The sequence below is a fragment of the Panthera leo genome, chromosome B3 (genome assembly GCF_018350215.1).
Source record: "Panthera leo isolate Ple1 chromosome B3, P.leo_Ple1_pat1.1, whole genome shotgun sequence".
Classification (NCBI taxonomy): Eukaryota; Metazoa; Chordata; class Mammalia; order Carnivora; family Felidae; genus Panthera; species Panthera leo.
The window spans coordinates 42,092,120-42,113,421 of NC_056684.1; the positions used below are offsets into that span (position 1 = coordinate 42,092,120).

The window sequence follows — 21,302 nt, forward strand, 5'->3', positions numbered from 1 at the left end:
ATTCCAACTGATTATCGCTAGGGTAGGGTCTTGGAACGTGCTCCCTGTGATTCCTAAGTAGCCATTCCAAAGACTAGCGCTTGGGAATCACTTCACTATTTCACTTTGCTGTTTGTTCCCCACGACATCTCTGTGAGGTTAACAGGGGAGGTAAATAATTATTTCCATTTTATAAGTGAAGGAGCCAGTGATACCTTCTCCATCTCCATTTTCTTTCCCTTGCATAAAACTGAAAGACAGGGTGAGAGTGGCCTAAAAAAGTAATGAAGGAATAATAAGGGATGAATACTATGGTGGACAGAGGATAGAAAATGTATACATTTATCAGAACCCTCAAGAGGAGGCTCACTGATATCCACTGTGACCGACCACTCCTTAGAGAAAAGCGCTTGGGGATCACGTCTGAGGGAAACTGAGGAGGAGATGGGGTCAAGGGGTGAAGGTGAACACGTGGATGCCCAGGCGTACCTTGCTCATGGCCTCTGCAATGGCATCGACCATGCCTCCCACCAGCCCCACTTCGCTAGCTGCTTCATTCAGTGTCACCATGATGTCATCAACAGCCTCCTTCATGAGCTGGGCAGCCTCTGTGATGGCGTCGTGGGTGTGCTGGGCCTGAGAAAGCAAAGGGGAAAGAGGATTGTGGGAAATTTCCATAAACAGAAGAAAATGGTGCTCAGTTTCCTCAGAATCACTTCACTGCTTTTAAGTATAACCTTCAAAAGACACAATACAAAACTGTATCTCCATTATGGAGCACAATAATGTATTCTGGGTTTTTCCTTTTATTATGTGGGTACGTTTGTGTGCGAAATCATTAAAAATCAGAAGGGAAAATATAAAAAGATCTCTTTTTACAATTTAAAAGGAAAAATTGCAATATATGAAACAGCATCTTACGACAGGACCAGTTTTAAGTTAGTACGTTCAGGGTAGCAGAAAGAGAATGCCACAGATTCCCAAATATATAAGCTGATGGGTTTAATTAAAAAAAAAAAAAAACTAACATGGGGTGCCTGTATGGCTCAGTCAGTTAAACGTCCGACTCTGGCTCAGGTCATGATCTCATGGTTCGTGGGTTTGAGCCCCGCGTCAGGCTCTGTTCTGACAGTTCATAGTCTAGAGCCTGCTTCGGATTCTGTGTCTCCCTGCCTCTCTGCCCCTCCCCTACTCACACTCTGTCTCAGAGATCAATAAAATGTGAGTTCTCTATAAAGAACTCGCCAAACTCCACACCCGAAAAACAAATATTCCAGTGAAGAAATGGGCAGAAAACATGAATAGACACTTCTCCAAAGAAGACATCCAGATGGCAAACAGAAACACGAAAAGATGATCAGTGTCACTCATCATCAGGGAAATACAAATCAAAGCCACACTGAGATACCACCTCACGCTGCTCAGAGTGAGTAAAATGAACAAATCAGGAGACTATAGATGCTGGAGAGGATGTGGAGAAACAGGAATCCTCTTAAACTGTTGGTGGGAATGCAAACTGGTGCAGCCGCTCTGGAAAACAGTGTGGAGGTTCCTCAAAAAATTAAAAATAGATCTACCTATGACCCAGCAATAGCATTGCTAGGAATTTACCCAAGGGGTACAGGAGTGCTGATGCATAGGGGCACTTGTACCCCAATGTTTATAGCAGCACTTTCATAGCCAAATTATGGAAACAGCCTAAATGGCCATCAATTGACGAATGGATAAAGAAGATGTGATTTATATATTTAATGGAATACTACTTGGCAATGAGGAAGAATGAAATCTGACCATTTGCAGCAATGTGGATGGAACTGGAGGGTATTATGCTAAGTGAAATAAGTCAGGCAGAGAAAGACAGATACCATGTTTTCACTAATGTGGAGAAACTTAACAGAAGACCATGGGGGAGGGGAAGGGGAAAAAAAAGTTACAGAGAAGGAGGGAGGCAAACCATAAGAAACTCTTAAATACTGAGAACAAATTGAAGGTTGATGGAGGTGGGGGAGAGGGGAAAGTGGGTGATGAGCATTGAGGAGGGCACCTGTTGGGATGAGCACTGGCTGTGTATGGAAACCAATTTGACAACAAATTATATTAAAAAAGTAAAATGTTAAGAAAATAAAAAAAAAAAAAAAACTAACATAAAGGAAAAAAGTGTTCACAACAAATGCACTTCTGTTCAAAGCTGCCCGATACCCTACCATTCCTTAAGACTGGATCACGTAAATTTAAGTATATGGCAAACAAACAAATCTGCAGAAAGATGAACAGGTTTTGGAATTATGTCACAAATTACACTGTCATGAGGTTGGAGGGACGAGTGAGGCAAGTTCCCCAGGGACAGATGTTCATTCCGCAGGCAGAGTCGCGAGCGCTCACGAGTTCCCCCTGACCCACACTTGGAGAGGCTCTAATGACCACAGGCTTGCTACATGCAGGACAAGCACAGAGTAGGCGCTGGTTGAATACGTGAATGAAAAGATGAACCAATGGTAGTGGCAGGCTCCCTGAAAAATACCTCCAGTGGAAGCAAGATGCAGGACAAAGAACCAAGGTCCTGGCATCAGAAAAGCTGGGTTCTAGCTCCAGATCCATCCCTAACTAGCTAAGTGGTCCTGGCCTTTGCTTCCTCAGCACAATGGGAATAATGGTAACAACGCTCTGCCAAATTCTGGTCAGATGATATGGCCGCATCACCGTATATTTATAATAAGAGGAGTCTAGTAGGTGCCTGAGCCTAGGGAAGCTTGACCTAATGTCAGGTGGTCAGTGTGAGAATGGTGAGGTTCCAGGCGCTGGGGCCACCCATGCAATGGCCGTGGCTGCCCTGACGTATTTCAGGAGCGAAGACCTTTCCAAAGGCCCAAGAGATCGCACCTTCACTTGGGTGGATGAGAAGGCAAGGAAGCTACTGAGCGAGGGTCAACGGCAACTCTTGACTGATTAACTGAAGAGAAGAATTTTTAGAAGGGGCTGTGTGAGCCATGGGAACTGGCTCTGTATGGAACTGAAAGCGTGCCAAACGAGAGGAGGCCTTCCACAATGACATCTGCTGGGAGGTGAAACACGCACCTCACGGATGGTTACCTTGAGGCAACTGTGTCAGGAGGCAAACGCGAATCATTGACCATTGTGGCTTGCCCAGACTAGTGGCCATCTTCTCTACTTCACGGGCCTTCCATGGGGGCAGCCAGGCAGCCTCCCTCTTGGGACTTCTTCCCCCTGACCTGCTTCCCTGGTATGGTCCTGGCGGCCACCTGGAAGCCTCCTCACAGCTGCACCCTCTCACCTGAGGCCTGTAGCAGCTGGTTCTATTGAGTTTGCCTCTTTTCTTCCCTCCATGCAAATCCCAGCCCTCTTTCAAGGCCCAGCCTAAATACCACCTCCTCCAGCAGCCTTCTTGTCGTCCTCCCATCAGCTTTCTCTGGGATTCCTGTAGCCCCGAGAAGCATCTCTGGAGTCAAACAGTCATAAAGAGACAAAGCCCTCAGAGAAAAGAACATTGGGAAAAGAGGCTCAATAATGAAAAACAATACAAGTACTGCCCTGCTCTCTCAGGAGATGTTCCTGTGAGGTCCTCGGCCACTGGGTAAGGCCGGCTATCTTGAGGCTGTATGCCGGCCACACAGAGCGAGAAAGGGCTGCCCACGGAGCCCCAGCTCCCTCAACATCTGATTTCAGCTCAAGCACTGGGGAGTGATGGAGCGTCCAGTCATTTAAGCCCCAGTCACCATCTGGCTTCAATGGCAGGAGGGACTGAATGAGAACTACCTTGCTGAGCTCAGTCCACCTGCAGATCCACCAGAGAGCATACTAAAATGGTGTGTCTGAAGTCACTAAGTTTTAGGATGGCTTGTTTGGAGCAGCAATGAACTGCTACAGCCCCTAAGGAGCGCTCCTAATGCAACCTTGGGGCCAGACAAGACTTCTCATAGGTGGTGTTCCTGTTGAAGCAGAGACCTGGATGAACAATCCAGAGTCTAGCAGAGTTGACGGGGCGAGGATGGGAGAAAAGGGAGAGGCTTCCAGGCAGAGGACACAGCCTGTACCAAGGTCCAGAGGCAGGAGGGAACGTGGACTGTGAAGATGAGCCCAAACACTGTGTGTGAAGGGTCTGACACGGTGCCTGATGCACAGCTCCTGCCCCTTCTCCAACTAGACTGTGTGCTCCTTGCCAACAGTGGGCTCTGCTTCCTTCTAGAAGCACGGTATTCAGAGGAAATGTAGGGTCCGATCAAGTCACCAGGTGGGGCTGATGTAAAGGGTGACACATTAATTTTTTACCTTCACGCATAATTTTTTTAAAAGGATAACCTTCACAGGTTGTTGGTGCCAATTTCCCCTCTGGAGAGGCTTGTTTAGAAATTAATGGAACCATCTGTTTTCATGCTGAACAGGCACGGATGGCGAGCTGACGGTGGAGACGGGGCTTGTGGGAAGTCAGAATGGGACCTGGCCCTTCCTTCCTACCTTGAACCATCAACTGGGCTCCCTCGGGCTGCAGTGACCTGCTCCAGCTCTTCTGACTGGGCCAAGAATACTCAACGATGTTCCTGGGGATGCGAGCAAGATGCCAAGGGCTGGTGTGTAGTTTATACAATGTAGGAGCCAGCCTGTGGACCCGATGTGACTTTCCAACTAGTTTCCCGTGTTCTTATATCTCGGGTCAGGTATTTTTGCATTTGTCACTGCTTCGTTCTAGGTGACAGGCAGGGGACCAGGAATAACAGTAAATGTCAAAGCACGTGACAGCAGGAACAGCAGGCAGCTGCTAACATTCCCTAGGGACTCCTCTGTGCCAGGCACTGTGCTCACCACTGTGATTCAGGTCCCATTCATCCTCACAGCCCACTGGAAGGGGAGGGTTGGACCATGTCCCTGCCAGGGACCCCCTCTGACAGTCACAGTCTGAAAATGGGAGCTTAAGTACTAAAGCTTCCGGATCTGGTGGATGACAAATGCCACCCACCAGCGGGCCATCTGCTGAAACGATACCACTGGTCACAAGGAAAATGAGCAGATGGTCAGATCAGGTCAAATTTATCAGCGCTACTAGGAAAAAAAACCACTAATGTAGGGAATTTGCCATCTACAAAGGGAAGTTTCCGCCTTTCCCCCCAAACGGGGTGCTTTTAAATTAAGGTAAAGCCTGACAAGTATCATGTGGCAAAGGCAAGGGGCCTCAGGACTTGCTACTGTTACCCGAGTTGGCTGGGTCCCCATCATTCAGTGCCTGCTTCTGCATTTCAGCAATAGCCCGGCCTCTAGTCTCTCAGCTCTATCTGCCATCGTGGGCTCCACTCTTGCCCATGAATGTGTTGCCAGTCACAGTTCTCCAATCTGCTCCCTGGAGCTCCCCAGGGCCGAGCTTGTGTATACCTTCCAACACCTGGTAGCTTGCCACCAGCTGAGCCCGACCCTGGAAACTCACCCAGTGTGAAGCAGTAAAATATCTGGCTGATCTGTGCTCTAGGTTCCTGGGAGGGAGACTTGGCCTTTCCAAGATCAAGGATTGCCTGTTATTCCCGGTGGGCCCCCTGGACTACACATTAGTTTATGCTAAGGAGGTGACTCATGGTGGCCAGTGGGCAATTTCAGGATGGGGGGCTGGTCGTGCTGGAAAGACCAACTATGTGATTAGAGGGCTGTGGCTTTGAGCAACATAATGCCAGCATGACCTCTGCGGATATGATGGGGCTGGAGACTGAATCACGGGTCATAGGACTAAAACCAATCAATCAAGCCTACATACTGAAATCCCAGTAAAACTGCACAGCGAAGCTGGAGTGAGCCCTCTCTGGTTGGTGATGCATGTCAATAAGCTGGGAGGGTGACACCTCCTTGGGACATGTTCAGGCACCCCCCAGACCTCACCTCTGGGTCTCTTCTTTCGTCTGGTTTGTATTCCTTTATATCAAAACTGTAAGAGTAAGTAGAGAAGTCTCCTGAATTCTCTGAGTCATTCTAGCAAATTATTGAACCTGAAGGGTACTGAGAATCCCTTGAATTTGTAACCGTCAGGTCACAGTGAGGATGGCCCGGGAACCCTGGAACTTAGGTCGGGTGCCTGAATTGAGGACAATGCTCTTAAACTGGGAAATCGGAACTGATGCCAGCGAGTTATTTCTAGAATTGCACTGCTCCAGGCATTGAGGTCACCCAGGCAGTGGCCATGGCTGCCCTGACATACCTCAGGGGGAGACGACCCTTCCAAAGGTCCAAGAAATGACATTTTCACTTTGGTGGATGAGAAGGTAAATAGGCCAGTAAGAGAAGGTGAATGGTAACTTTTTTTCTTGTTTTAATATTTTTATTTATTTTTGAGAAAGAGAGAGAGAGAGAGGGAGGGAGGGAGAATGCACGCATGCCAGTGGGGAGGGGCAGAGAGAGAAGGGACAGAGGATAGGAAGCAGGCTTCATGCTTATAGCAGTGAACCTGATGCGGGGCTCAAAATCACGAACCCCGAAATCATAACCTGAGACGAAGTAGGATGCTCAACCAACTAAGCCACCCAGGCACCCCTAAATCTAACTCTCTTGACTAACTGAAAGAGAAGAATTCTAAGAGGTGGCTGTGTGAGCCACAGGAACTGGCTAAGTCTGCAGAATTGAAAAGTCTCAAGAATCAAGAAGAGGTCTGAACGGTCAGATCACAGGTGGTTGTCTTGAGGCAAACGTGTCAGGATGCAAAACTATCAGGGATGTGATGGAGGAAACTGGTAATTTAGGTTGATCGCTGATTTCCTGGTACAGAGAAGGTAAAACACAACATGTGCAGATTGCTTTATTTTGATGACAAAAGCCTGAAAGGTGACATTTCTTGCACGTTACCCTCTAGAGAGAGCCCCTATACAAAGACGTTCTCATTGATAAAAGAAGGCAAAATTGGACGGTGCGTATTTCTCTAAATCTCACTTCAAATGAGACGATCACTGGTGGCACAAAAGTGTCAGCGATTCTGCACCCCCACATTAAAGTCGAGTGAGTGTTTCCAGGTGAGAAGTGAGTATTTCCCGCCAAGCGTGTGCCTTCCCATATGGGCTGAGGAAGGTACGAGAAGCAAGTTTTGGGGGCGGCAGCAGTAAATCACAGAACTGCTCTCCGAACTCCGAAAACGTAAACAACGCTTTCTCCACACTGGGGCATCCAAACCCACAAAAACACGCCCTTGCTCTCGGCTGCCTGAGAAACGATCACCTTCTCATCTGCTTGCACGAGAAGCTCGCTGGGCCTGCTCCCCTTCACTCTGCACGCGTTAAGTCCCGGGCCCTTAAACGGTCAGCTGAGAGTCTGTGAAGCCTCCTCCAGTTACCCCAAGCCTCTCCCAGGGCTGCTTCCTGTGCCTCCAACGACAAACCTCATCTCCGCCACACGGCCACGTCCCTATCATCCCGCAGGCCACCTGTGCACACCAGTGTCAGGAATGCAAAGACACAGTAGGCGCTCAACGAGGGCATGCTTCAGTCCAACAGCAATCTGGGAAGTGGAGTCAGAAGGCTCAACAAAGACCCTTCATTATTTTAGATTCCGGAGGGGCTCCTTGTTACTCTTCCTCACAGCACAACACGGGAGAAACATCAGACTCGGTTCTTTTTTGGAAACACGTCTGAAGTCTACTTCCAAGGGAGTCTGATTTCTGTATGACAGTGCTTCAACTACAAAGCCCAGTAAAGCGGGCACAGACATCACAGGAATTTGGAAAATGGGAGAAGGCTACAGGGGGTTGGGAGACAGATGTCAATGTTAGCAGAAGGGAAAAAAACCCACTAATAATTAGAAATGCCCCACAGTGCGCAGGGCTGTGGATACGCTGGAGGGTCTCAGGCAGAAGAAGCAGGAGGGGCCCTTCAAGGAGGATGTAGGAGGGAACTGGGTGGGGTAGGGGTGAGTACAGAAGGGAGAACTTAGGGGTAGAGAATGAGTGCAGGAGGGGACTCCGCGGGGCAAGGGGGAGGCTACCCAGCAAATTCCTTGTAATCATATGACTCATTAACAGCAGGGTCCGGGGAGGTCACTTTTTTCTTTCTGGAATACCTACTGCGTCAGGCACATTATCTCAGTCAATCTCTACAACTCTCCCTGAGAGGTATTCATTATCAACCCCACTGTCTAGATGAGGAAGCAAAGAAATGAATTCAATTATGTTGGACCCAAAGCTTATCCTCTTTGTCACCGCATCAAAGCCACTGATCATCATTTAACCGTATTTCCTCGGCAAGCAACGACCCACAACATCTAACACACACATGCATCACTGAAGACTTAGCAAGTAACACCTAGGGAATATTCGCCCAAAGAATAGCGGCCAAAGTGATTAAGTCCACGCATCAGGCTTCTTAGGAAAGGACCTAAAAGCCAACTTGTAGTATCTTAGGCATCCTCTGCGACAAGCCTGGCAGGGTCTATAGACAGAGCATGGGCCGAAGGATGCCAGTCAGTGGAGACACACATGTAGCCACCTTGCTCCCGCCTATCATGTCTCAGCTTGTGGCCAATGTTTCAGGTCATTCGCTGAAAACTGTTCCACTCTCATGTCCAGCTACCATTTTCAAGCAGGTGATGTCATTATAAAGCTTACAGTGCTCACTACACACACTCCCAACCGTGAGTTTCTTGGTATAGAACAGAATTCCACATGGAGCTCTGAACTTGTAGTCCAAATAGATGGGCTAATATCTTAAAAACCCAGAAAACGTGGGGCACCTGGGTGGCTCAGCTGGTTAAGCATCCAACTCTTGGTTTTGGCTCAGGTCATGATCTCTGAGTTCATGAGATTGAGCCCCACGCCGGGCTCTGTGCTGATAGCATAGTGGAGCCTGCTTGGGATTCTTTCTCCCCCCCTCTCTCTGCCTCTCCCCTCTCTCTCTCTGTCTCTCTCTCAAAATAAAAAAAAAAATGTTAAAATAGCCCCCAGAAAATTCCTAATTCCAATTACTCTGCTGGGAATAAAAGCCTCTCAGGTCAGGGGGGAGACATGTGGCACTCAGCCATGGAGAAAAGACAACCCAGAACTGGGTCTGGAAGGCAAATCCTGGCTTCTCCAGTTTGGGACAGGTGCAAAAGGGGCTGGCCCAACTCAGAGGCAACTATCATTCATCCATCAGTCAAAAGGGTGTTCTTGTTCTTGTGGTTCCACCTCGCCATTTCAGCAACGAGACTTATTTTTTGTCCAGAACACTGGGAACAACTTGAGGGCAATGGCTGGCTCTCAATATTTTTAGCATCCCAAGAATTATGCTCTTAATAGTTGCCAGATGCATGACGGGTAAAAATGCACACGGAAAACCCAAGTCTAAGATAGTATGCATGGTGTTACGGGAGCGGTGTTTCTGAACTCTGGTGGGGTTGTCATCCCCACTACTCACAACAAAGCCCAACCTGTGTACAGTGTGAGGAGACCAGTCACAACACGGCCCAGTCTATCCTCCCACCCTGATGGCCCCACTTCCAGCACATTCCATATACACCAGACTGCATGCTATTTTCTAAAGGTATCACAATCCTTTTATAACCCCACGTACACCTTTGCATATGCTGTTCCTTCTTCCTGGCACGCCCCTGACCGCCCTTATGTACCAGGTAATTTCTTTTTGTGAGACCAACTTGTCACATGTGGCCTCTCTCCTGCAACTTTCCTCGACCTCTCTCCAGCCTTTGCTTTGGGCAGTCGGCCTGTGCCTTCACAGGGTGCAGGCTCCGTCCTGACTCCACGTCCACCTCTTCTGTGATGTGGGACAACTCACCTAACCAGTCTCAGTTTCCACATCTGTCCAATGGGAACCTTCTCACACCATGGGATTTTTATGATGATCAAATATCAAGAGGATATGAGGTGTAAGGGGTGACACAGAGTCAGCGCTCAGTAACTGTGAGCTCTGAGAGGACCCATTTGTGATTCTGCCTCTCAATCTAGAGTCGTTCCTGCTGTGCCATGTTGTCCCTGCAAAGACCTTAGAAATGCAACAAAGCATACTAAAAAGAATAGATACATAATATGGATTTCTATAGCCTATAGGCAAGTATCCCATACAAATCTCTCCAGTCAGTAATCCCACAACTTAGTCTGCTTAAGTGAGGACCCATTAAGTTCAGATGGACCGTGTGGAGGCAGTTGCTAGAAGGTACCAAGAGCAGGAGGAGCCTCCGGCCTTCTCACAATGTACGTGATGGTTTCACAAGTAAAATAATCACCCTGACACAAGTATCAACCCTGAAAGATGGCATGCTGTCACCATCTCTGGTCGCTTAGTAGCTGGGTGATACCTCTGGCTGTGGAAACATTCTACCTGCAAACTGGTAAGGGAGATTTCCATATTAAACGACTGTCCCCAAGGCAATAGAAGCACATGCCGTGGGTGACCTTGCATCACATTTTGCTTTGAACTTGAGAACCGGGAATGGAAATAACATTCACTGGAAAACAACAGAGCTTTGCTTTGCGCAAGCTGGGGGTCACCACCGAGCAGGTGCCGGGCAGTATTAGTTTTTATTCCTGCAAACACCACACAATGTTTTTCTTTGTAGACGCTTGCCTACACCTTCTGTCATGGAAAATGCAACTTCTCAATAAGGCTTCATTATGTAGATCTCTTGGTTTTCCTCTTAAAGATCCCTGGGAAGGCCAATCGAAGATTATTTCCCATCTTTGCGTGGGAAATCACATACAATCAACCGAGAACTGGAGGAGTTTTCCTTGGAGGAACACAACAAGGAGGAATGTGTCATGGCTTCTCTGTGGCCCTAGGTGAGTCCCTGGAATCCTGAACTGTACCTTGGGGTTTCCTCCACCTTCTTTGGCTGCATACAGCATCTGGAGGGCAGATTCTGCGAGCGTCTTGGTCTGGTCCAGCACAGTCATCTGCTGCTGATGGTCCAGAATCTTGGAGGCGACACCAACTGCGGCCAAGATCAGGGGCTCGAAGTAGCTTGCCAGCTGTGTCACCTTTTAAGACAAAAAAAACACGCCACAGATACATCACATAATCACATGTGTCTCCTTTAGGGGTCGCACTGGTGGGGAGGGGACTGGGATGATGCACAGGGAGAGACAGACATGCTGAAATTTGCTTTTTACACAGGCTGAGACTTACTTTTTGTTTTTTTCTATTATTTAATATAATTCGCTATCATGAATTACAGTCATCATGTTACACATTAGACCCTCAGACCTTATTCATCACTCAATTTTACTTTTAGAAGCACTTGCTCATTAATGAACTCTTGCTTGGATGTTAGTTCCTCTGGGGAGCTCTTCATCTCGTCTCTCATCAAGGCCCAAGTGTTAAGGAATTTGTTTCGTGATCCTGAGTTGGGCGTGAGCATTTTGCAAATCTCACAAACTGTCAAGCTTTCAAAAGAACCAAAGAGGAGCATCTTAGGAACTCAGAAGAAAGGGGGACAGGAGCGGAGCAAGGGACCAAGGACCGATGAGAAAAGAAGCCTGAGAGCAAAGGCTTTCGAGGAAGCCAATCCAACTGCTCTCTACCTGGAGCATTGTTGGCCTAACCATAGATTTGGAATAAAAGCAAAAATGATTTCACATTGCCCTAGATGTTCTGTTTGTGATTAGTCCAGTCCAGGAGAAGAAAAAAGCCTAGCCAGATGGCTAACCACCATTCCTGCTTAGGCCTCTCTAGTAGGTAACGTCATGTTGCTTCTGTGCTCACGAGAACCCACCCACTGGGTGCCGCAGAGCCATATTTATTTATTTTTACTTACTTACTTCTTTAATTAATTTACTTTATTTTTTATTAATCTTTAATGTTTTATTTTTTTGAGAGACAGAGAGTGAGAGTGTGTGAGTGGGGAGGCAAGGGAGGGGCAGAGAGAAAGGGAGTCACAGAATCCAAAGCAGGCTCCAGGCTCCGAGCTGTCAGCACAGAGTTCGATGCAGGGCTAAAACCTACACACACGAGATCATGACCTGAGCCAAAGTCGGACGCTCAACTGACTGGGCCACCAGATGCCCCTCACAGGCATTACTGGGAATATCCCACATGCGAGGCTTTCTACTAACAGCTCACCAAGCTTCATCTAATCCCCACAACAATCCTACCAGGTAGATACAAATGAAGAAACCAAGGCTTAGGTGGGTGGAGTAACTTGTTTGACCTCAAGCAGCTAAAACAAGGAGCTATGAAAGGAATCCCATGTCCCAGACCACAGTCCAGATTCCCACCTTCTGCTCTACTGTTGGCTACTTCTCTTTTTTAGTTCAGCTCTGCTATGGTTGTAATATTGGATTTTAGAAGTTTATTGTTGGGGCACCTGGGTGGCTCAGTCGGTTGAGCAACTGACTTCAACTCAGGTTATGATCTCACGGTTTGTGAGTTCGAGCCCCACATCGGGCTCTGTGCTGACAGCTCAGAGCCTGGAGCCTGCTTCTGATTCTGGGTCTCCCTCTCTCTGCCCTTCCCCCACTCATGCTCTGTCTCTGTCTCAGAAATAAATAAACATTAAAAAAAAAAAAGAACTTAAAATCTCAACACCCCCCAAACTGAATAATCCAATTAAAAAATGGGCAGAAGGTACGAATAGATATTTAAAAAAAAAAAAGTTTATTGTTTTTTAATGTTTATTTATTTTTGAGACAGAGAGAGACAGAGCATGAGCAGGGAAGGGGCAGAGAGAGAGGGAGACACAGAATCCGAAGCAGGCTCCAGGCTCCGAGCTGTCAGCACAGAGCTCAACGCAGGGCTTGAACTCGTCAACCGTGAGATCATGACTTGAGCCGAAGTCGGACGCTCGACGGACTGAGCCACCCAGGTGCCCCATATTGTTTGTTTTTTTTTTAAAAAGTTTGAGAGAGGGAGAGAGAAAGCGAGCACACACACATGTGAGTTTAAGAGGGGCAGAGAGAAAGGGAGAGAGAGAAGCCCAAGCAGGCTCCCTGATGTCAGCGTGGAGACAGACATGGGGCTTGATCTCACAAACCTGGGAGATCATGACCAAAGCCGAAATTAAGAGTCAGACGCTTTAACAACTGAGCCACCCAGGCGCCCCAGAAGTTTCTTGTTTGGTATTTGCTGCTCTGTAAGGCATTTAAAATAAACTTCCAGAATAATACAGTAATACCCACTTACCTAGCATCCAGAATGCCAGAGTTGAACATTTCACCGTACTTGCTTCAGATACCACCATCTATTTCCACTCGGAAAAAACACAGTGGCACTGACCACAGTTTTCTGTTCCACTCCTCATTGTGCATGCCAATTACTAACTGATAAATTAGTTCCATCAAGTGTATGTGAGCTCAGACATCTAGCCAGCAATTTCCCTTAATGCTTCTTCCCATTATGTGGAGGAATAATGAGTGTGAGGAGGACAGAGGAAAGAAGGCCACTCCTGAGCTGTGCAGTCACTGGGTTAGAAATGAAGCAGGGGGCAGGGGTTCATGCAGTTGGTGGTGGCTGGGCCAAGGTGGGAGTCCAAAATATTAAAGGTCATTAGAGCTCACAGTGAGACGGACCATCAGCCAGCAGGAAACGTACATTTGCTCTTTTACTCTCGATTACAGTTCTCTTTAATCAGATGGTTTCAAAGCGCTTCCGCAGGGCTGCTGCTGGCCTTTGTGATGCTTTGGATGAATTTTAAAGGGGCTCCCTATCTGTGGGTCAGACATGATTCATTCCAAGGCACATGACTCGACTAGATTTTGGCCCCACTCTCTGCTCTGCCCAAACACCTTTGTGTAAGACCCAGCTTGCACAACTCCAGGTATCAGCCCTACACATTTGCATTGGATTTCACCCTCATCCCCTAGTAGGGTACTGGGGTCACCACCAAGGTTAACCACAGTGCACTAATGGGTCATCAGGGGGCAGGACTCAGGATGGGTCCTGTATGTACTAGAGGAATCAAGGTGTTTAGTGCATTAGAATCTAACAGGTTTTCTAGATTCTATTTATTATTTATTTTCATTTGTTAATTTGATTCTTTTTTTTTTTAATTTAAGTTTATTTATTTATTTGGAAAAGAGGGAGAGAGAGAATCCCAAGCAGGCTTCACCCTGTCAGCATAGAGCCCAATGTGGGGCGTGATCTCACAAACCATGAGACTATGGCCCAAGTCGAAATCAAGAATCAGATGCTTAACTGACTGAGCCACCCAGGAGCCTCTGTTTTTTTAATTTTAAAAGTACATTTCATCACTGTAACTGTAAAATGTCAAGGGCTGCTGTGTGTGGAGAGTAATTCAATACAACTGAGCTGGTGCCCTCATGCAGGCACTATGGCTGGGTGATGGAGAGAAGGCTCCAGTTTCAGAAGCCGCTGGATCTGAATCCTGTCAATTCCTTAAATGAGAAATCTTAGGCAATCTGCTTCCTATTACCAAACTTCTGTTTCCTCCTCTATAAAACGGGGATAATAATAGCACTAACCTCCAAATGATTGTTAGAAGGATTAAATTAGCATACATAACAGTACACAGCACAATGCCTGCCATGGAGTAGGCCCTTGATAAATGCCACATGTCCTTATTCTTCATGTATTGTGGACAAAGGTTTGAAAGGATGTGCTTTTCCCTGTATTTAGGTAGCTTAGCAAAGACTCTAATACCTTCTGTTCTCGAGACATGGCAGAGGAAATATCCTTACCTGGGGTAGCACCGAAATTAAAATAACACAGAATTTTGAGTATTTGTTACATGACGTGGATTCCTTAGGCCTAGGGTGGCAGAGTGGGTTGAGCGGTGGCCCAAAATAGATATGACCATGTCCAAATCCCTGGAACCTGTGAGTGCGATCTTACTGGGGGAAAAAAAGATCTCTGCAGATGTATCTAAGGATCTTAAGATGAGGTCATCCTAGCTTGCTTGGGTGGGTCCTAAATCTACTAAAAAATATTCTAATAAGAGCCGGAAGAAGGGAAGACAAAGAAAAGAGCAGGAGACAATTGACCAGAGAGGCAGACACTGGCAGGATAAGGTCAAAGAACATGAAGAGTCACCAGCAGTCAGAAGAGCAAAGAAGTGGGGCGCCTGGGTGGCTCAGTCAGTTAAGCGTCTGACTCTTGGTTTCGGCTCAGGGCATGATCTCATGGTTTCCTGAGTTTGAGCCTTACATTGAGCTCTGTGCTGATGGTGCACAGCCTTCTTGGGGTTCTCTCTCCCTCTCTCTCTCTCTCTCTCTCTCTCTGTCCCTCCCCTACTGGTGCTGTCTCAGTCTCTCTCAAAATAAATAAACTTAAAAAGAAAAGGTAAAAAAAATAAATAAATAACAAGAAGAGTAAAGAATGGATTCTCCCCTAGAGCCTCCAGAAAGAGACTGGCCCTGCTGAGACCTTGAATTTAGACTTCTGCGAGAGATTCAACTTCTGTTGGTGTAAGTCACCCAGTTCTTAGGAATTTGTTATAGCAGCTCCAGGGAACTAATACGCGTGGGTTCTGAGAGCTTGCGTTTATCACTCCCAAGTGAAGCTGACCCGGGAACTCCACCAGAGTGTCTCAACGAAGAAGTGGAACCATGTAGGTATCAACTCTCAGTCCAAGACTCTTGTGGAAGGAGGGCCGAGGCTTCCTTTGTCCAGAACTGTCTTTTGGCAAGTGAGACTGGGTTAGCCCAAGGACCGAGAGTATATTTGTCACTCAAGTGACACAATATATTACCTTTCTTTTGATATCGCCCACAGACACAGGAATTAATCTTCCAGACTAACAACAATACCTGCAGGGACAAGATTTGTTGTCCTCCAAGTCTAGATAGATTCTCTTTTCTTTTTTAAAACATTTTTTTCATGTTTATTTTTGAGAGAGAGAGAGAGAGAGAGAGAGAGAGCAAGCGCAGAAGCAGGGGATGGGCAGAGAGAGAGGGAGACACAGAATCCGAGGCAGGCTCCAGGCTCTGAGCTGTCACCACAGAGCCCCATGCGGGGCTCAAAGTGGGGAATGGTGAGATCATGACCTAGGCTGAAGTTGGATGCTTAACTGACTGAGCCACCCAGGCACCCCTAGAAAAATTTTCTTACAAAGTTCTGACCGGAATCAAAAGTCACCGCTGAAGTGAAGTCTGGTTTCTGTGCCAAACTCAGTTCCCCGTGGCCGGCACCATTCAAGCAGTGGCTCCAGTCCCCCGGCTGGCAGAGCTCCGGCCTCCAGACCAGCCTCCCCTCCCGGCTCCTCCAGGCTCCTCTCCTGTGTGAAGAGGTTCACACAGGTGGACAAGCCCTCTTCTCTTCTCATTATAAAGGAACTCAGCTGAGAAATGAAATTTGCCACATTTGAAAGCGTAGAGGGACCCTGGTCATTTTTAAATCTCAAAAACCTGCCCTTAGAACCAGCAGGAAGCTAAGTAGCCCTTCCCCTGTTTCATGATGTGAAAAAGCAACAATATTGATTTTCTAAAATCAATACCTGCTGAAAAGATTTTGGCTACTGAGTTCTCTTGATATGCACATCGATACTGACAGTCACACTGATAAACGCTCGGAAACCCTGGAGGCGGTTCCAAATCCAATTTTTGCCCTCTCTCTGCTGAGGAGGCCCTCTCTCTGTCCAGCAGGCTGCTGGACAAGGCACCTACCCATCAAAGATTTGCAAAATGAGTCCCAAACAGGCAAAATATCATTCAGCCTTTAGACAACGCGGGTATGAGCTCTCAGTTGAAGGGCTCCTTTGGAGTGGCTGTCCAGCGAGGCCTGGCTGTTCAAGATGAAGTTTGCAAGGTTGCTTTGCTCCCTCATGTGTGAAAGCAGGCACTCTATTAGAAGCCATGGGAGAATAATGTACCCCTATACACATGAGAATGAGGCCAGCCAGCCAGGGACAAATGGTGGCAGAGAGCAGACTAGGGACATCAACTTTAGTCTCTGACTTATCCAGGGGAGGTCAAGCACAACATGGGAATGTCATGTCTTGTTGGCTGGCAAGTCTGACCATAACCAGAAAGACTTCACTCTAGTTTCCGTCTGGATTCTAGCGGAAAACAGACCCCGGAACGGTCAATGATCAATGACTGCCCCACACCCATCTCTCACGCACACCCCCAGCAGGGTCCATTACCTTGTGTCCTAGCTGCGCTGCTTCCCCCCGAGCTGCTGTGGCAATGGGATCGATGAGGTGCCCGATTTCCTGGACCACTGAAGTCAGCTGCTCTTGTAGGGCCTGACAAGGAGAGAGGGCTGTCAAATTCCCCTATGGCAGTTTACCACGTAGCCACACGGATTTATAAAGGCCCATGTGAAAGACATGGGAGGCCACGAGAAATGGATATCAAAATATCCACTCTATCTGTAGTGGATAAAAGCTCACTTGGGTGAGCCACACAGCCACCAGTCCACCCTGCCCTGCCCAGGGACCCTCAGCCCCCCTGGGCCACAGCCCCCCACGCTTCTACCCAGGGATGACACGAGGCAGGCCCCAAGGATACTTTTTCTACCGGCTCTTCCTCACTCACACCAACCACAGTGTTGAGTGCTGTTGCCAGTATCTTTACTTTGGGTTATTTAGCACAATTACTGGAAATAAAAAACATTTCCCTTCCAGGAAGGAAGACAATTTTATCCAAATGGGGAGAGCTACTGCCGGAGCCTCGGGGAACCTCCAGGTGGCTGAGTCCTCAAAACTAGGAACTCCTTAAGGAAGTAGTGGGGGCAAGAAGGGTGACGTGAAAATGAGATCAGCTCTCAGAAAGCAGGACCATTTCCTAGACAGGACACGGTGAAAATGCCAGATGAGTAAACTGCTGAGCTCAGCTCAGGCTCTCAGGGCATTGTTTTGGGTGATGTGGATGCAAATGTTAAAAATGGTTTTTGAGAGAAGAATTGGACTCATGCTGTCAAGAGATGGGGCAAAGTATCTGGATGATGAGGCCACATGACGGAAATGGGGAATTCCAAGCTGGTCACTGGCAGCTAGTGGCAGGAAAGGTCAGATTCGTAGGATTCTTCCTAGGAGCTTCGCTTGGTAAGACTCAGCGTTAATATATCAGGACACTGGACATCTTAGGTCAGCACATGCCGGCATGGAATAGGGTACTTCCTGGCAAAGTGATGATGTCCTGCTTGTTGGAAAAGAAAGTCTGGCCCAGGCAGCTTCCCCTCTGAACAATGCTGCATACTGCCTGGGGCTTTTGAGCAGGGGTTACTCAATGAGAAGTGCAGTGTAGTATGCTAAAGTGAAAAGAAAATCCTGGAGGGAAAAATGGAAAAACAGGCACAGACGTGCAAAGAAACCTTCAAACTTCCAAGGGTCTTATGTAGCTTGTTATCATCTTTCTGCTCATAATGTGATTATAGTCAAGAATGCAAGAACATTCCAGCAATGTTATCTTATTACAGATGGCTTCTTAAAATAAACATGAAATAAGTATGGAGCACACATAGTTCAAAGGGAGGGATTTTCTTCCTAGGGAGGAAGTGAAGACAGAGGACAAGCTTTGGGATGGGTGGTTAAAGGCAGGGCGAGGGTGGGGGTTCCAAGGTGCTGGTCATCTTTGATACTTGATCTTGGTGCTAAGGGCTATACTCAATTGGTGATAATTCATTAAGCCACACACTTATGATGTGCACACTTTTCTGTATGCATATCCCCCTTTTAAGTAACAGGTTGACAGTAATTCTAACATTCTGCACAGAGTAAGAATATTTCTTCTTTCTTTTCTTGGCATTGAGGGAGGAGGGTAAAGCTGAAGTACAATCGACAGCTCTAGTAAAAAAATGAGCAAGACCAACTCTGGGCCCACTACTTAGAGACAGCAGGCAAAGTTCATTGTTGATGAATTTGGTGGCAGTGAGGGACACATCAGTAAACAGACCATCCATATTTATTAAGCACCTCCTGAGTGTTGGCAGTTTTGACAGAGAGAGAAGGAAGTATAAATCAAGGGTCTTTGAGCAGGTTAACAGGAAAAAAAAAAATCACAGAAGCCAAGTAGGAAAATACTATTCTCAACTTTGGAAAAATTGGCAAAAGCAGGCCAAATGCCTCTATGAACACCAGAGAAGGGAAGGAAAAATAAGATAAAAACCGAGAGGGAGGCAAATCATAAGAGATTCTTAAATACAGAGACAAACAGGGTTGCTGTAGAGGAGGCAGGTGGGGGGTGGGTTAAATGGGTGATGGGCATTAAGAAGGACACTTGTTGGGATGAGCACTGGGTGCCCTAGGTAAGACATCAATCACTGGGTTCTGATTTTTTTTTTAATATGAAATTTACTGTCAAGTTGGTTTCCATACAACACCCAGTGCTCATCCCAACAGGTGCCCTCCTCAATGCTCATCACCCACTTTCCCCACCCTCCCACCCCCATCAACCCTCAGTTTATTCTCAGTTTTTAAGAGTCTCTTGTGGTTTGGCTCCCTCCTTCTCTAACTTTTTTTTTTTTCCTTCCCCTCCCCCATGATCTTCTGTTAAGTTTCTCAGGATCCACATAAGAATGAAAACATATGGTATCTGTCTTTCTCTGTACGACTTATTTCACTTAGCCTAACACTCTCCATTTCCATCCACGTTGCTACAAAAGGCCATATTTCATCCCTTCTCATTGCCATTCCATTGTGTATATAAACCACAATCTCTTTATCCATTCATTAGTTGATGGACATTTAGGCTCTTTCCATAATTTGGCTATTGTTGAAAGCGCTACTATAAACATTGGGGTACAAGTGCCCCTGTGAATCAGCACTCCTGTATCCCTTGGGTAAATTCCTAGCAGTGTTATTGCTGGGTCATAGGGTAGATCTATTTTTAATTTTTTGAGAAACCTCCACACTGTTTTCCAGAGTGGCTGCACCAGTTTGCATTCCCACCAATAGTGCAAGAGGGTTCCCGTTTCTCCAAATCCTTGCCAGCATGTATAGTCTCCTGATTTGTTCATCTTGGCCCCTCTGACTGGAGTGAGGTGGTATCTCAGCGTGGTTTCGATTTGTATTTCCCTGATGAGAAGTGATGTTGAGCATCTTTTTCATGTGCCTGTTGGCCATCTGGATGCCTTCTTTAGATAAGTGTCTATTTATGTTTTCTGCCCATTTCTTCACTGGATTGTTTGTTTTTCAGGTGTGGAGTTTGGTGAGTTTTGAATTCAAAAAGTACATTTTGAATAATAGCCCTTTGTCTGATATGTCATTTGCAAATATCTTTTCCGTATCCATTGGTTTCCCTTTAGTTTTGGTGATTGTTTCTTTGCAGTGCAGAAGCTTTTTATCTTCATGAGGTCCCAATAGTTCATTTATGCTTTTAATTCCCTTGCCTTTGGAGATGTGTCAAGTAAGAAATTGCTGTGGTTGAGGTCAGAGAGGTTTTTTCCTGCTTTCTCCTCTAGGGTTTGGATGGTTTCCTGTCTCACATTCAGGTCCTTCATCCATTTTGAGTTTATTTTTGTGAACGGTATAAGAAAGTGGTCTAGTTTCATTCTTCTGCATGTTGATGTCCAGTTCTCCCAGCACCATTTGTTAAAGAGACTGTCTTCTTTCCATTGGATATCCTTTCCTGCTTTGTCAAAGATTAGTTGGCCATACTTTTGTGGGTCCAATTCTGGAGTCTCTATTCTATTCCATTGGTCTGTGTGTCTGTTTTTGTGCCAATACCGTGCTGTCTTGATGATTAAAGCTTTGTAGTAGAGGCTAAAGTCTGGGATTGTGATGTCTCCTGCTTTGGTCTTCTTCAATATTACTTTGGTTATTCGGGGCCTTTTGTGGTTCCATACAAATTTTAGGATTGCTTGTTCTAGCTTCAAGAAGAATGCTGGTGCAATTTTGATTGGGATTGCATTGAATGTGTAGATAGCTTTGGGTAGTATTGACATTTTAACAATATTTATTCTTCCAATCCATGAGCACGGAATGTTTTTCCATTTCTTTGTATCTTCTTCAATTTCCTTCATAAGCTTTCTATAGTTTTCAGCATACAGATCTTTTACATCTTTGGTTAGGTTTATTCCTAGGTATTTTATGATTCTTGGTCCAGTTGTGAATGGGATCAGTTTGTCTTTCTGTTGCTTCATTATTAGTGTATAAGAATGCAACTGATTTCTGTACATTGATTTTGTATCTTGAAACTTTGCTGAATTCATGTATCAGTTCTAGCAGACTTTTGGTGGAGTCTATCAGATTTTCCATGTATAATATCATGTCATCTGCAAAAAGTGAAAGCTTGACTTCATCTTTGCCAATTTTGATGCTTTGATTTCCTTTTATTGTCTGATTGCCGACGCTAGAACTTCCAACACTATGTTAAACAACAGCAGTGAGAGTGGACATCCCTGTCGTGTTCCTGATCTCAGGGGGAAAGCTCTCAGTTTTTACCTGTTGAGGATGATATTAGCTGTGGGCTTTTCATAAATGGCTTTTATGATTAAGTATGTTCCTTCTATCCCGACTTTTTT

At 46.4% G+C, this 21,302-nt stretch overlaps 1 protein-coding gene across 3 annotated transcripts in view; it reads right to left on the reverse strand.

The window, feature by feature from the left end:
• The window catches only part of TLN2 (talin 2), a 435,350-nt gene that overhangs the window by 63,335 nt on the left and 350,713 nt on the right, over positions 1-21,302 (reverse strand). For all 3 annotated transcript variants that reach the window (XM_042941831.1, XM_042941832.1, XM_042941833.1), the window contains 3 exons: positions 16,981-17,082; positions 10,754-10,924; positions 469-615 (listed from right to left, as the gene is read on the reverse strand). In XM_042941831.1, coding sequence (XP_042797765.1) covers positions 469-615; positions 10,754-10,924; positions 16,981-17,082 — 420 coding nt within the window. The remainder of the gene's footprint in view (positions 1-468; positions 616-10,753; positions 10,925-16,980; positions 17,083-21,302) is intronic.